At 37.9% G+C, this 16,090-nt stretch overlaps 1 protein-coding gene across 4 annotated transcripts in view; it reads right to left on the reverse strand.

Moving 5' to 3' along the window:
• The window catches only part of DAAM1 (dishevelled associated activator of morphogenesis 1), a 152,934-nt gene that overhangs the window by 18,267 nt on the left and 118,577 nt on the right, over window positions 1–16,090 (reverse strand). For 2 of the 4 annotated variants that reach the window (XM_087922348.1, XM_087922349.1), the window contains exons 16-18: window positions 8,162–8,191; window positions 6,083–6,186; window positions 670–754 (exon numbers count right to left, since the gene is read on the reverse strand). In XM_087922348.1, the coding sequence (XP_087778474.1) occupies window positions 670–754; window positions 6,083–6,186; window positions 8,162–8,191 (219 nt within the window). The remainder of the gene's footprint in view (window positions 1–669; window positions 755–6,082; window positions 6,187–8,161; window positions 8,192–16,090) is intronic. The other 2 variants (XM_087922350.1, XM_087922351.1) reach the window with 1 other exon arrangement.

Here is a 16,090-nt window from a genome sequence, read left to right on the forward strand (position 1 = left end):
TAAAGAAAGCCAATGAAACCCCTGAACTGATTTCATTCCAGGCAGATTAGATTAGTCACCTGCTAAGGCGTGGTGATCTTTCTTCACCCTTTTGACTCCTCAGCTGGGATAGAACTTATCAACTACATCTCTGCCTATAGCAGTCTATGAATAGGGTGTGTGTGTGTCTGTGTGTCTGTGTGTCTGTCACGGAGAATCATTCACAGATAGCATCAAAGGAGATTTCTTTCCTACACTTTCTAATTTTTCTTCAAAAGACATGCTTCTTGAAAGCTGCCAAATAACATAACAAGTTAAGGTGGAGCTGTTCCAAGTCTCTTTCTCAGGTTTTCTACTTTCTTAAGACAACCATTTCACATCTCCTAGTTCCGGGGTGTCAATGCACATCATCACAGCGGCGTTACATGACCTATAGGGACTTTTTTTCCATTCGCTAAACTGGGCGGGGGCGGGGCCAGCACGTGATGCATTCAGCCCACGGGCCATGAGGTTGATACTCATGTCCTAGTTCCTTCTTTAGCTCAGAGCTAAACTCTTCTACTTGCATAGATCAGGAGGGGAAAAAAAACCCAACGGCCCTGCAATGGTGGGAGCAGAGATCTTCGATGGTGAATTCTGGACTTTCATTTTTAACATTTATTTCAAGAACTGGACACCTTCTGCACTCACCTGCTCAAGCATATCCTTTGGCAGGTCCTCCTGTTCATCCATTGTTAAAATTGCACGTTTAATTTCATCATTTGATAGTTTAAGCCTGGAAAGGCAGACAACAGAACGATTTTACATAAGCATGGAAGTTGGCCTGTCTATCTCATTACTGTAAAATTTGCTAAATTTCTAAATGTTACCTTTATGCTGCTTTTAATTGGATTGATTTTCATTTTGGGGTTAATTAATAAATAAGCATAAACAAACTTATAATGATCTAAGTATATGTGTGACAGAGTGGAAAGGGGAAAATTTAGAGACCGCCCCTGGCAGTGAAATGAATAATGAAATAGGGAAATGAATATTTTGCAAGAAGTTCTGTATTTCTCTGCAAGGAACGGACTCTGCCTGCTCTATGGATTCGCAAATAATCTTTGCTGTGTCAGCAGGACTGTCTGGGGGCTTTTATGTATGGGAGGCTGTTTGGTCCTCACACTCTAGGCCTGAAAAAACAAACACGCACAAAGCCTGCACTAAGATGCCCCTAGAGAATATTTATAGGCGAGGATGGGGAGGGAGATAGGAAAAGCTCTTCTTTGACACTTGCAGGGGGAAAGGAGGCCAGCAAAAGCAGTAAGCCTATCCAGAAAACCACAATAATTATCTTTTTTGGCAGCAGCTGCTAAGCACACAGACTATCTGAGATGGAAGGTAGTAGTTACAGCATTGGCTGTTACAAGGCTTTAAATGATGAAACTTGTTGACAGGGTGTGACAGCTTGCAAGAGATGTTGAATGGGTGTGCTTGGCTTTGATGAGACAAACAGCTAGCCTCATGAGGGTTAAAACATCAGGGAGCGTGCATAACTTTAATAGGCTCAGAATACACTTCTGGGGTAGGGGAACCTTATGCAACCCAGAGACAAGCCAGAGCAGACAGATTTTTGACCGATATATGGAAATAATTATTTTCCTAACGTAGTAACTTATTAGGAAATAAATCAGGGTTGCCGAGCAACTTCAAAACACTGATCAGCTATTTAGGGTCTGGAAGGAATTATATCTGGGAGAAAGGTGAAGCACCAGGTGCTGACTGGTTATGCTTCAATATGAAAAGTACATGCCTGTGCCAGGAAAAAGGTTTAGGTGTAGCCAGTGGTGTGCTGATAAAGGCATCGCAACTGTCTCTGCTGCATTGCATGGATAGCTGCCAAACAGCTGAGGGTGGGGGTGGGGGGCAGGGCTAGGCACCGTGTCTCAGCTGAGAATTCCAAAACATTTTTACAATCAGCTCTCGTGATTGTTGGCTCCAGTACATCCAATATGGGCATCACAAATCTAAGTCCTCCCCTATACCAGCTCTGACTTTTCAGTGGCAAAACTGTTGTCTTTATCTGTATAGAAAGCAGTACTCTCATCACCTGAGAGGGAGGGAAAGTGAATCCAGGAAGTTTCATATGTGTGTGAAGAATGTGAAAGTCATGAGATGCTCCGTTTCCACGAGGAAGCCGGGATGCTAAAATGGCTTGGAGAGAATTTCTAATCAGAGAGTTCGGTGGGAGATGTCTTGAAAACTGAATGAAATGAAAGCATAGGTCGTCTGAGCTTCCTCTGAGAAAGCATCTGTGAAACAATCAATATTGCCGCTGTGAAATGGATTGATCTGAGATGCAAGCCCTGGAATCTAAGCTGCCCAGGTTCAGGGATGTTATTTTATCTTCTGGAATAATGGAAGCACATGAAACAAGTGAAGACTTGCAAACTGGATCTTAAACATACTGGACATTAAAGGGAGATGCAATTAATTAAAAAGCATTGCTAAGCCTGACCACCACCATTTCCATAAGAAGAATAGTGCTGGATCAAACTATCTAATCCAGCATCATGTTTCTCCCAGTGGCTAAAGAGATCCATTGGGGAAGTTCATAAATCAAGCGCTCACAGCTGGTAGTCAGAGGATGATGCCAATGACCCTCAATAAGGATTTATGAAGCCAGCAAAGAATGAGAGCTAACAAGAGGACATTAAACTCAGGTGCAAAGAACAATGTCTAGATCTGTTCGATACAGTTTAAGAATCAACCCCAAAATGCAAAACCATATATGGTCTTGTTACATTCATAGGAAAGAGGTGGGGGGATGGAAAACCAAAAATATTTCCTAGCTTGAGAAGTCTAATATGACCTCACTGTCCAACCATTTTTCCCAGAAAGAGATAAAATATCTAGCAAGGCCGAACTTTTCAGAGATGCATGCCAACAATATCTGGTTTGCTTTATAAAATGTATAGGATAAATAAAGAACTGGCCTGATGATTGTGTGTAGAAATCCTTTCTTAATTCAACAGTGCAAGAAGAAAAACAGTGCATTTCAACTGTAATTCTCTAGATATTTGACATGGTCCTCCCAGATGAAAATATATACAATTGACTTATTTACAATATATGAATCTCAAACTCAAATTTATACTCACAGCCTGTCAGGTAGCTCGCCTGGAAGAAACACAATGGCATGAGTGTCTTTTGCCCACTCCACACCACTGCAAATAATTCCTGATCTCCTTTGCCACATTTGAAAACAGTATAGTGTATTCAAGTCAACCCATTTTCAACAGGCAGAGAGAGAGAAGATTTATGCATAGTGATGGTGGCTGGAATAGTGGATTCCCATTAAACTCTAATCAGGCTGTCTTCAATTCTGCACTGGTCTGGATTGTGCATTAAATCAATTCTGAGTGCAAGGATGGCAATCACCACTTAAAGTAATTAAAACATTTAAACACACATGGTACTGAGAATACAGCTAGGCACCTTCACTTGTGAACAGCTGGAGGATTACTGGGGAAGGTGGAAGACAAAACATTTACACAGTGGTCATTCAAACTTGCACTGTTCCTGCCCTTTCTGCAATTCAGAAGCATGTTTTTTTTTAATTGGATGGTACCACATAGAGAATTATAACTGAAGCCTAAAGATCTGTGCAGCAGACCAAATTTGGTCTGCATATTACATCTCTATATTTTTTATTTAAAAAAACTGAATTTGCAGTTGTATAGACTCTCCTCAATTTTTGTTTGTTTGTTTATTTATTTGTTTATTTATTTATTTATTTGATTTGTCGATCGCTTACAAGATAATAGGTATAAGGATAAACATAGTTATGAATACAAGAAATGAGTACATATAAGAAAAATAAAAGAAACAATAGTACAGAGACGGTAGGCACTTTGGTGCGCTTATGCACGCCCCCTACAGACCTCTTAGGAAAGGGGTGAGGTCAATAATAGACAGTCTAAGGTTAACATTTTTGGGGTCTTGGGAAGAAACCACAGAGTCAGGCAGAGTATTCCAGACATTGACCATTCTGTTGCTGAAGTCGTATTTCCTACAATCAAGTTTGGTGCGATTAACCTTGAGTTTGTATCTATTGTTTGCTCTTGTGTTGTTATGGTTGAAGCTGAAGTATTCATTGACAGGTAGGACATTGCAATATATGATTTTATATACTATACTTAGATCAGACCAAAGGCAGCGTAGTTCTAGATTTTCTAAGTCTAGAATTTCAAGTCTGGTGGCATAAGGTATTCTGCTATGAGTAGAGGAGTGGAGAACTCTTCTCGTGAAATATTTCTGGACTTTCTCAACTGTGTTAATATTAGATACGTAATGTGGGTTCCAGACTGATGAGCTGTATTCAAGTATTGGTCTAGCAAATGTTTTGTATGCTCTAGTTATTAGTGTAATATTACCAGAGAAAAAGCTACGTAAGATTAGGTTAACAACTCTTAATGCCTTTTTGGCTATGTAGTTACAGTGGGCTCTAGCACTTAGGTCATTAGAGATGAGTATTCCAAGGTCCTTGACAGAGTTTGGATCATCAACAAGGTCTTGCTTGTATTTTATTTTCTGATTATTTTTGCCAATTTTTTTGCTATTTTTTCTACATACAGTATATGCAGTCCCCGAGTTATGACCATTCACTTAATGCTGGTTTAAAGTTATTACACCATCCCCAAAAGTAGTTCTGACACAGTCCAGGAGTTACGAATGTTGCAGGCAATAAGGCATTTGTTCACCTGTATGACTGACCGCAGAGACAATGCAACATTCCCCCTGATTATCCCGCTCTGCCTCTTCTCTCAACTGCTTCCCTTTTGGAGTGCTGGGAGCAGGTAAAGAAACCATGGTAGAGAGGCTGGAGAGGAGGCAGCTCGCTTGATTATGGAGATCTTTGAAAGATGAGTGAGCCTCCAGAGGCCCAGAGCCTGTGGAGACCTGGTGGGGCAGGATGAGGGTGGAAGCATGAGATATCTCAGTGGGTCAGAGGAAGCCTTGGGTGGTCAGAAGCAGGTGGCCTGACTAGGCATCCTATCCTCTTCCCAACCCTGAGATACCTCATGTGCACTTAATGACCTGCACATTTGATTAGTGAGTGCATTGGGGGTGAGCAGGAGTTATCACATTCGTTTAATGTGATCCAATTAACAAATCCTCAGGTTATGAATGTAACTGGCAGGCTCTATTACATTTGTAACTCGAGGATTACCTGCACAATCTTCTTTTTAGGGATAAAAGCTGTTCCACAGTGCAATTTTTTTGAGCCACTTTTTGAGCAGACTGCAATGGATGCCAGAAGACCTCTCTTCTTGCAGCCACAGTGGAGTTTCTTTTTGGGTTGACTCCACTTTAGACCCTCTAGTAATCCATTGCTTTTCATTTCCTATTTGTGGCCCCAGGGAGTTGCAACCTCCATGAAGCTAACGAATCTTACTACAGGCAAATGTATAGCGTACACAATGCTGTCTGTCTCTGTAAAAGAAAATGAACACAAAAGAGGTGTGGTCATCAAAGAGACTTTCAATCTTTCAGAGGATGTCTTACATAGAAAGACTCAGGAGAACTTGTTCTTACAAAAGAAGGGCAATGCCATTAGAGTGACCCGTTAGAGCGGGGAGGCAGGGAATGTTGTGGGTCCCATCCCTGAGGGAGATACACCTGGTGGGACCGAGAAGAAGGGCCTTCTTTGTGGTGGCTCCCTCTCTCTGGAACATCATTCTTCCAGAGATTAGAATGGCCCCCACTCTAGCTCTCTTCCGGAAGGCACTGAAGACCTGGTTCTGCCAGCAGGCCTGGGGAACCCAGAGCGTGATGGAGTCCATGAAATGGCTTGTGTGATCTGCTGTCATCAGGGCGGGGGTGGTGGGAGTTGGGGGGTGATCCCCCCCCCAGATTTTCTATTGTACTTTATTAATTTATTTGATTCTTTTTGTTACTTTTTGACTTTTTGTTTTTTATTTTTATTTTTTGTTTTTGTTTTAAATATGGTTTTACATTGTGTAAGCCGCTTCAAGTTGCCATGGGTGAATAGGCGGCAATATAAATTTATTAATAATAATAACAACAACAACAACAACAATAATAATGCATTTAGTGATACCTTGAGAGCAGAATATTGCAGTTCTGAGCCCTTCGACCATCTATTACTGAAAGCTCCTTGACTTTATGCCTGGAACTCAGCGTGTCATCAATGGAGTCTTCTTTCTATAAAAGGCATGGAAAGAATCCATTAATAAGTAGATGCGCAGTGGTATTTTAGAAGTTCTGGCACATGCCAATATCTCAAATATAAATCAAGAATCTTTACTAAGGCCACCAATTAAACTATATCTGAAACACAATAATCTATTTCATAAATTGGAAGATTATCAGGAGGAGGAGGGAAATAAACAGGCTATTGGTTACAAGTGGTTAAATATTTATCCAGATGGAAATATTTAAGAATCCACAAACAAAAGACAGTGAGGAACACAGATAGTCTTTTCTTGGATATGTTGTGACATTTTATTTAGACTTGGTTACTATCAGCTGGGATACTGCAAAGCAAACTTTTCATGATTCTTTAAGTGGAAGAGCCCTTGTTCAATGACATAATACCTTCTCATATGCAAAAGATCCCAAGTTTAGTCTCTAATATTTCCATTTGATATGTGTAACAATCTGAGATATGTGACAGAGTTTAGCTTGTCAAGGCAGATATTACTGGAATGGACAAAAAGTTATTCCAATTCCATATAAAACTTCATCTTCAACATTGAATGAAGAAGTGGAAAATTATCTGCCAAATCAAATTGTTGATCCAACCAGTCCTGTATTGTACCTTCTGACTGGCAGAAACTCCAAAATTTTTAATGAGAATCTTTCCAAGTTTGGTATCAAAGATCTTGAACCTGGGACCTTCTGGGTGCAAAGCAGATGTTCTATGGATCTGCTCTTCAACAATCGTAACTTATGAAAAGGTGGCAGGATCGTGATTCAGTTACAGGGAGGTAACATGGGTATGTACAAATCCAAGAATGGACAAGCATAAATGGATTTATTGGGATAGCAGTCTTTTCCAATCTCATGCCCTGTCAAACCCAACCAGAATGTCATTCAAGGTTGATAACAGATGAAATCAAACATATCGGAGGACTCTGGAGAAAAGCTGGTTCAACATAACTAAACAATTGTTTGATTGCAGCCACAGAAGGAATTTGGGATATTCATCCAAATCTTTTTCAAAATCTGAGATAACGCAGCCCAAATTTCAAGTTGGTTCAGTCCATATACATATATACATAGACTCATATATATGTTTATAGTTTCTTTGTAGCGACACAGAAGTTGTTTGTCTTTCAGGATTTTTCTTCTACAGTCTAACCCAGTGATTTTCAAACCTAGAAACTTTAAGATGTATGGACTTGAATTCCCAGAATTCCCCAATTGGAACTGTGGGAATTGAAGTCCACACATCTTAAAGTTGCAAAATGAAAGACACTGAGTTAACCTACTTGTATGGTCCTAGAATTTCCTAGAGATGTCTCTCCATGAACTGGCCATTTTAGACCTTGCTTAGCTTGAAAGGGTCAGACAGATGCTGCCATCTGCTGAGAAACACACACATGCACGCACCCATAGATATACATATGTATGTACACAGAGAGAAATATTTATGCATAAAGCATTCTTTGATAGAGCCAGATACATTTTTTTGACAATTACTAATATTCACAAGGTCTTTCAAAATTAAAGAAATTAGTTCCATTTCCCACTGACCACCCCAATCCTTCTTGAATGACCTGTCTAATAAAGCACTGGTCAATTGGAAAAGCAAATAAACAGTTTGGAAAAAAAAAAAAAATGAGAGTAAGTAAAGAATAAGTCAATGCCGCCCAAGAGCATTAGACTGATTCTAAATTGTCACAGTATTGTAAGAGACATAAAACTTCAGTACTTTTATATCTCTGCTATAAATGATTTTATTTTTTCCATATACGTAAGGCTACATTAGCATTGTCCCTAAGTGTAAACCACTAAATGATTTGTGAAATAATTTTGAACAGTAAAATAAATCCTAATAAACGCAGACCTTTTAAGCTTTTTAAAAACAACAAAAATGCATTTACTTATTCAGTTGACCATATCAGCACAAACCACTTGCTCATTCAGCTGAAGATTTGGGCAGAAGCAAACTTACCTGTTTGGAGTTATTGTTCACAAAGAAGTCCTATAGCCAGAGCAGAAGCATGGGGATAGGCAGGAAAAAAGTGTGCAGTTCAGTGGACACAGCAAAAAAAAAAAAAAAGAACAACCACAAAAGAAAAACAGAAAAGAGTCAAAGAACAGTTGGGAAGGATATATATTTTGCAGTTTGCAAACAGGAAACTAAACAATCTCCGCAGCATTTTGGATATATCAGCTATGACGATAATAATGCAATCCAAGAAGCACGGTACAACAGAGGTTAGTGGAGGAATACAACAAAAGAGAGTCAGAGGCAAGCAACAGGCATTAGTTTAGATGCAATTTCATCGGTCATGCCCATTTCAACTGAAGGGGACATTGGGATGGCAACCACACTAATGAGGGATTCAGCAAGTATTGTCTCCCATAGGCCAATTCACACAATGCAGTTTTGAAGCCAACATTTCAGAATCTTAAGGAGTTCTGACCGGTTCTTAAGCTATACGAGGCTGCTGCCCTTTCCCTTCCCATATGTGAATGCTTGTATACAAGCATCTCAGCAATAGCATTAATAGAGTGGAGAAGGATCACAAAGGATCAGCAAGATTGCAATTTGGATGCAAAAGAACTATCCGCTAACTCGCTGCAATCTTGGATGAAAAGAAGTGCTTTTGAAATGAAGGCACCCTAAGCCACTGTGAATGATATTGGGCAGTGAGATGGATGGCATATACATTTTTTTAATAACTAACAAAACAAACAAAACAAAAAAACAACAACCCTTGCTTGGAATGATCACTACTGGGAATTTCTGTAATAGTGATTATCATAGGTTTCATATGCATTACAAAAGTCACCGGAATGAAATCAGAACCATAAATTAATCAGGGCCTTTGACTATAGGAGGCTTAGGAGATAAAACAGATAAAGATTGCAAAAGTTGCAAAGTAAGCACAGAATATTATTAACAAGTCCATTTTTCCAAACATGGTTGAAAAAGACTGAATTGAATCCATGCACAATACTGTTGATAATGACAGCTTTGCCAAATAACTCTTATGGATGACACATTTCTAAAAGCAAAGTGTTGAATATCCAACAACTGAAAAGGGAACATGATGCCTGAAAGCATTTTGAATAGCTAAATATAAACATTTTAATGATGTGTGAAAATGGTGTTTAATGTTCCTCTTCTCACCAGGCACCTGGAGAGATAGAGCAGATATGCTCTCTGGTTGGAACCAGGACTGGCAAACAATCAATTTTTTCCCCTTATTTTCTGCATTTTCCACACAATACTTCAATTCTAATTCTGACAAACTGGATAATGTGATTCAACCTTTCTGGGCTGCACCATTGCCCTACCTGTGTAATCTATCAGAGCAGTTAGTAATATGGTGTCTGTGGATGCATATGTGCTTGGCAGGCCCTGAACACAATGTATAACTGGATCAGGAGATCTCATCATTTGGCCCAGGCATCCATTACATGTAAGGATGTTTGTTGCTTTTGGTGAGCAGATGGTGATGGCTGGGACACAAATGGATATATATTTCTGTCCCTAGGGAAGTGAGAAGGGGTGGGTTTGTATATGTAATGTATACACATGTAATTATATAGGGATACTGAATATAGGAAGACAGGTGAATGAGGGAGATGTGTCCCTAAATGTGCATATGTAACTATTTATGTAGGTAATGGGGAATTTGTATTTTTGTGTGTGGACGGTGGGAAAGGGAGAGAGAGAAATGAACACATGGTCACATATATTCTGGAAGGTGACCTCAAACACCTATCTGCTTCAAAATATAATGTATCTCAGATTTATCAGCTTTACTTCAAAGGCCAATCCCAGTGCACTAGCCCTGTATTTCAAGGCCAAAAGCTTCTAAGTTTGAACAGCACAACCGCATACAGGTTGCCTAATTTGATCTCAACCGCTATATTGGACCCTGACCTTTCTGTCTCTGTCCACTACTTGGTTCCCACGACCCCATGATTTCAGCTGGATTTTTTTCTTCTTAATCAACTTTTCATGCATTTGGATGGAGGATAATCCTCTTCTACTGGAGGGGAAAAAAAGTCCCTCCAAAACTCTTTTATCCCTTTTTTTAAAAAGTAATTTTTATTGAACTTTTCCACATTTTAAAAACTTGTATATAATATTTGCAGCATTGTGACGTTGACTTTTCCCATTAGGTTAATATACATAATTACACATTTACCTTAATTTTTATTCCTACTGTCTAACCAATTATACCACTTCTCCCAGACCATATAGTATTCCATATCTTTTCTATCTTGCAATTCCAATGTGAGTTTGACCATTTCTATACAATCCATTATTTTCTTTATTATCATACTATCAGTGGGGGTATTTACTAATTTCCAACTCTATGCATAAGCGATTCTTGCTGCTGTCAATATATGTATTATGATATATTTGATTTATTTCTTAAATATTCCTCTAACTATTCCTAACAGAAACATTTCAGGTTTGAGTTCAATTTGGAGACCGGTAATTTCTTGCAACCATTTCCTTATTTTGTTCCAATATTTTCTTGCTTTGGGGCAAGACTACCACATATGAAAGAAGGTACCTTGTTTGTATTTACATTTCCAACATTCTGGACTCATGTTTGGATATATTTTGGCCAATCTTGCCGGTGCTAGATGCCAACGGTAAAACATTTTATAAAGATTTTCCTTAAAGGCAGCAGCCATTGTTAATTTATAGTTTTAGACCACAGTTTCCCCCATTCCTCTAATTGAATGTTGTAACCAAAATTTCTTGCCCAGGCTATCATATTTCCTTTAGCTACTTCTTCTTCTCTATCAAATCTTAGTAGATAATTGTACATTTTGGTTATAAATTTCTCTTCTGGTCTAAAACTCTCTATTCTTGTAACAGCAAAACAAAAAAAGAGAGGTGTTTTTAAAGAGTTTAATGCAATAGGGTTACTAACATTATCGTTCTTTTTTCTATTATGTCTGAATTGCTGAATTCAAGGTAATAACGAAAGTTAATTCCCCTTTTGTTTAGCAAACTGCAACTTTGGAGAGAGTAGACATTGCAGACATGTGGTTACATTCAGGCACAATGTTTTATTATAAACTGCCTGGATACCTGTGGCTATTGGGCAGTCTAAGGAAAAAACTAAATAAATATTTAAATTCTCATTACTCTTTTCCTGAAGCAGAGTAACCAAATTCCTAGGTGTCCTGTATAAACAATTTTGTGTAGAAATAACTGCTGAGTCTGGCCAAATACCGAGGATAACAAAATGAATCGGTTCACCCTCAACAGCATTTTATCACCTAGGTACAGCAAAAGGAATGGCCAGCTGTGCTATCACACTGGATTTCTCAACATTTTTGGCACATGCATGCAGGGAACTGCAATTGTAAGAGTTGCAAAGCACTCCTACGCCATGTGTTTGCTTTTTGACACTTTTAAAACAAAAAATCATCCTTTCTCCTACTTGATGAAATACATATTTTAGTCTTTTTGCCAAAGCTGTGTTAAATACACACCTTGGAACAATAAAGTGAGAATTTGACATGAATGTGCTGCAAGTACTATAGTATTCACTGGCTAAGTTCACGCAGTGATAAGGCACAATGTAATGTGTCTGCATTTGATTTAGTGTCTTGTATAAACCCAACTGTGTAGGTTACAAACTGATTTATAGTTTAGTTGTTGTAGCAATCCAGCCAATTAAAATTAATCATAGAATATAGAATAACAGAGTTGGAAGGAACTTTAGAGGTCTTCTAGTCCAAATCTCTGCTCAAGCAGGAGACTCTATACCATTTCAGACAAATTGCTGTCCAGTCTCTTCTTAAAAAGCCTCCAGTGATGGAACACCCATAACATCTGCAGGCAAATCATACCACTGATTAATTGTTGTCACTGTTAGGAAATTTATCTTTAGTTCTAGGTTGTTTCTCTCCTTGATTAGTTTCCATCCCTTGGTTCTTGTCTTGCCTTCAATTAATCACAGTTAAGCAAACTATCATTTTGCTCAGTGGGAACACAACACCTGGATAGTATACTCTACCTCTGCTTCTATATTATTATGAAATGGCTTTGAATTCTGATGTTTATTCCTTAAAGACAGAACACTTGAATGCATTTTTCATGTTGCCCGCAAGACAGCATTGTTTTATTTGTCCTTTCCCTTAACAGAAAAACCGAAGTAGACCTTTTCTTCACCCCTTTATGAAAAAATAGCTTTTCTTTATAAATCCAAGCATAATGCAGTGATATTAACACAGCTTTCCTTCCTCTTTAATGGAAGGTTTAACATATAATGCCTAAGCTGTTTCAAAGCTTTAAACGTGCTGATATGAAACCTATTTGCAGGGAAAACAAACCGCAGAGTTCCTCACACCAAGGTATATACAATACAACAAGGTTGTAAAATACAAAGAAAAAGGATGCATATTCATAGTAGGAATATTGCATGACATACTTAATATAGATTTTATTTCTCCTGAACATTTGAGACTATGATTTATACTAGACTTTTTCAACAAGGCACTTGGTTGAATGTTTGAATGACAACTTCCAGAATCTGCATGGCCTTATTAACCCTACAGTTGTAAATGGTAAAGTTACTAATGCCCTGGAATTGAGTTGACTCTTGGTGACTTTACTCATCTATTTCCTTGACCATATTAAAGAAATAATTCACCATTACTATCTTCTGGTGATTTTTTGTGTTTCTTTCCTAATCTAGTCAACAACCTTGAATTTCCAGATGGTTCACTATCAAAGTATTAGCCAAGGCCAATGCTTCTTCTCTTGAATATCAGCTAAGGAAGTGTAGTTTGATTGAAATCCACAGACGGGTAGTACAGACCATGTGCATACACACATTGCCAGGCTCTTCTTACTATAGTTAATATTGGGAATCAGTTAACCTCTGAGATCTTTCTTTGGACTTCTTCAGCAATTAAAAAGTGTAGAACTACCAGTATATCATAATTTCTTTTCTTTTGAGGCTATGCTTCAACAGCATGTAAAATGAAAATAATCTTCAAAAGGTATGTTCTACTGTGCAGAGTTAATAAGAATCCTGAATCATCACCAGAATTCCACAAAACTACCATATACTACATGTTTCATAAAATTTGCTGCACCAGGTGCAAAACTTACTAAACTGTATGGTTATTGCTGTTGTTTTGCATACTTGCTTTAATACAAATTACTGAACTGAAATCTATCAGTCCAAATGAAGCCATTTTCAGCAATTGTGTTTAATTCTTCCCTAAATAAATTATATTTGAAAATTGTTTTAATTTGGTTAGTTTCCTTTCCTCCACTCTTCTTTTGTCTTTGTATGGTATTTCAGCAATTTAAGGGAAATCTGATCTATTTCTAGCTGAAAAATTATAAAAAGGTGTAAAATTTAATCACTGCAATCCTTATTGTGCAGTTCTAAATGTTAATTAATTTACTATTATAGTATTGATTTTCTTCCATTCAATTGTGTCCAGTTCTCAGAGATTGCTGGGACAAGTCCCCATAGTTTTCTTAGCAATGTTTTTCAGACATTGTTTGCCGTTGCCTCCTTGCAAGGGCTGAGAGAAAGTGACTGGCCCAAGGTCACCCAGCTGGCTTTGTGCTTAAAGTGGGATTAAAACTCACCATCTCCTGGCTTCAAGGCCCTAATCACTACACCAAACACTACACTACACCTCACATACTATGTTTATATACTGTATATGTGTAAAATTAAATCAACTAAGTCAATAGCTGTTAAATTTATACACTTATTTTATTTTAGAGAAAGCCCAAGCTGTTCTTTCCTTCCCTCATGTAGTTTGGAGACATGTTAGTAGACAATTGGCAGCACCAAGACTACTATCAATATTTTTTTCCCACTTTTGCAAATAAGCATGCAAAAATGTGTTTCTCCAAAGTAAAACAATCCTTTTCCAAAATTTATGCCAATCTTTCCTGCACAAATATTTACAAATGAAGAAAAAGTGTTTAGCATACCTGTGTCTAGCTCAGAAAATCAAAACCACCCCAATCCAATCTAATTAACATAGTTTGTTCAATCTGCTAGATGTTGCTCTAAAAGAGTCATACACTATTATTTAACATTTACTTAAAAGATGCTTATCTCATGCTTCAACAATTTTAGGGCTATTTGCAAAAGCTTGAAAAATACCTGATTAAACAACAGTATCAAAATAAATCTAGCAAGGTCTGGATGGAAATAAGGTTGCATCCGTTGCTATTCAGCCGCCATCAAAACAACAATATAGAAATTCTGGCAATCCTCCCAAACCTTGCCGAGCATGAGAGCGTAGGAATTGCCTATTGAATCAGGCCAAAACAATTTAGTCTAGCATTATGTATTTCCAAAGCATTTAGCAAAGGCACTATATTGATTCCAAGAACAGTAGTCAACCCAGATCTCCAAAATTTGCCTTTTAAAAACTCTGTTAATGAGTGATAATCATCAAGTATGAGGAAAGTACATTCTGGTTTAATAGTAAAAAAAATCCTAGTGGCACACATCAGTTCTAGGGGAAATGCAGAAAGTAAAATTCCATTTCAACAACAGATATCTATTTTCATAATATTGTTTCACAGAAAAAAACAGAAACTATAAGTGGTTTACAGTGGTACCTTGGTACCCATTGGCAATTCATTCTGGAACATGTGAAAATACTAAAACCAACAAGTACCAAGAAAACCATGTGACTTATCATGTGACCCTCTATTTCAGCCAGAAGACATAGCGAGTGATGAGGCAGCTGACATTAGCAAGTTCTTCTTTGCACATCAACTACCAGGAGAAAGACACGTGCTGGGACAAGATTTCTGCTTTGAAACACGTCAAATATCAAATTTGACAAAAGCAGTTGAATACTGAGGTATAATTGTCCTGAAAATCTTGCTTCTCCCTTTAATAGTGTGTGCTTTAGCAGGGAATCGATCAGACCTCTTCTGACAAATGACTCTGAAAATCTTCTGCAAGTGAAGTTGGCTCACTGATTCTGAGGGCTTGTTTTTTTAACCATTGTTAAGAAATAATATAGTTTGCTTTGGTAGAATACCTAGGCTTGCTGATGGCATAAAAAAGCCAAATATTTCTGTAGCTCCAAGATTTTATTTACACTGTTATTCCAAAGCAAACACCAAACATTTTAACTAAAGGCAAGAGGGCAAAAAAGTTTGTCTTCTTATTGGACAGTCGTTCACATATTAATTTGTTACAGAAATTATTGCTGTATGTGTGTATATTTAAAACATGATTTTGCCTTACAAGTATTTCAGTTTAAATTACTAGGGAATCTAAGGTTTCAAATCAAGCTAACATATTAGCTTTCAAACTGGTAATTGCAGTGCTGCCTAAATTCACTGGAGATTTCATAAAATCACTACTGTTTCTTTGCAATGTGATACACAATGAAGGGCTGTTTCAGAAACAGGAACATCTCTATGCCTATGGAGAAAGTTATCAGTTGCTTGATCATATATTTCCAGGTTTCTTGAATATGAGTGAGCCCATTTCCCAGAATACTTATTAGCTTTATTATTATTATTATTTATTAATACTTATTAGCTTATTAGGAGCCATGGTGGCACAGTGATTAGAATGTAGTATTGCAGGCTAACTCACTGCTCTCTACAGGATTTCGATTTTAAATGGCTCAAGGTTGACTCAGCCTTCCCATCCTTCCAAGATCAGTAAAATGAGGACCCAGTTAGGGGCAATATGCTGATTCTGTAAACCACTTGGGTAGGCCTGTAAAGCACTATGAAGTGGTATACAAACCTAAGTACTACTGCTATTGCTAGTAAGGATGAGCTTCCTAGATCTTCCTATTGCAGATAGTCCTTGACTTACAGACATTCATATAGTGACCATTCAAAGTTACAACAGCACTGGAAAAAGTGACTTACATCTGATCTTCACAC

This window comes from Pseudonaja textilis, chromosome 1 (assembly GCF_049901715.1).
Source record: "Pseudonaja textilis isolate UNSWEBS1 chromosome 1, rPseTex1.2, whole genome shotgun sequence".
NCBI classification, from domain to species: Eukaryota; Metazoa; Chordata; class Lepidosauria; order Squamata; family Elapidae; genus Pseudonaja; species Pseudonaja textilis.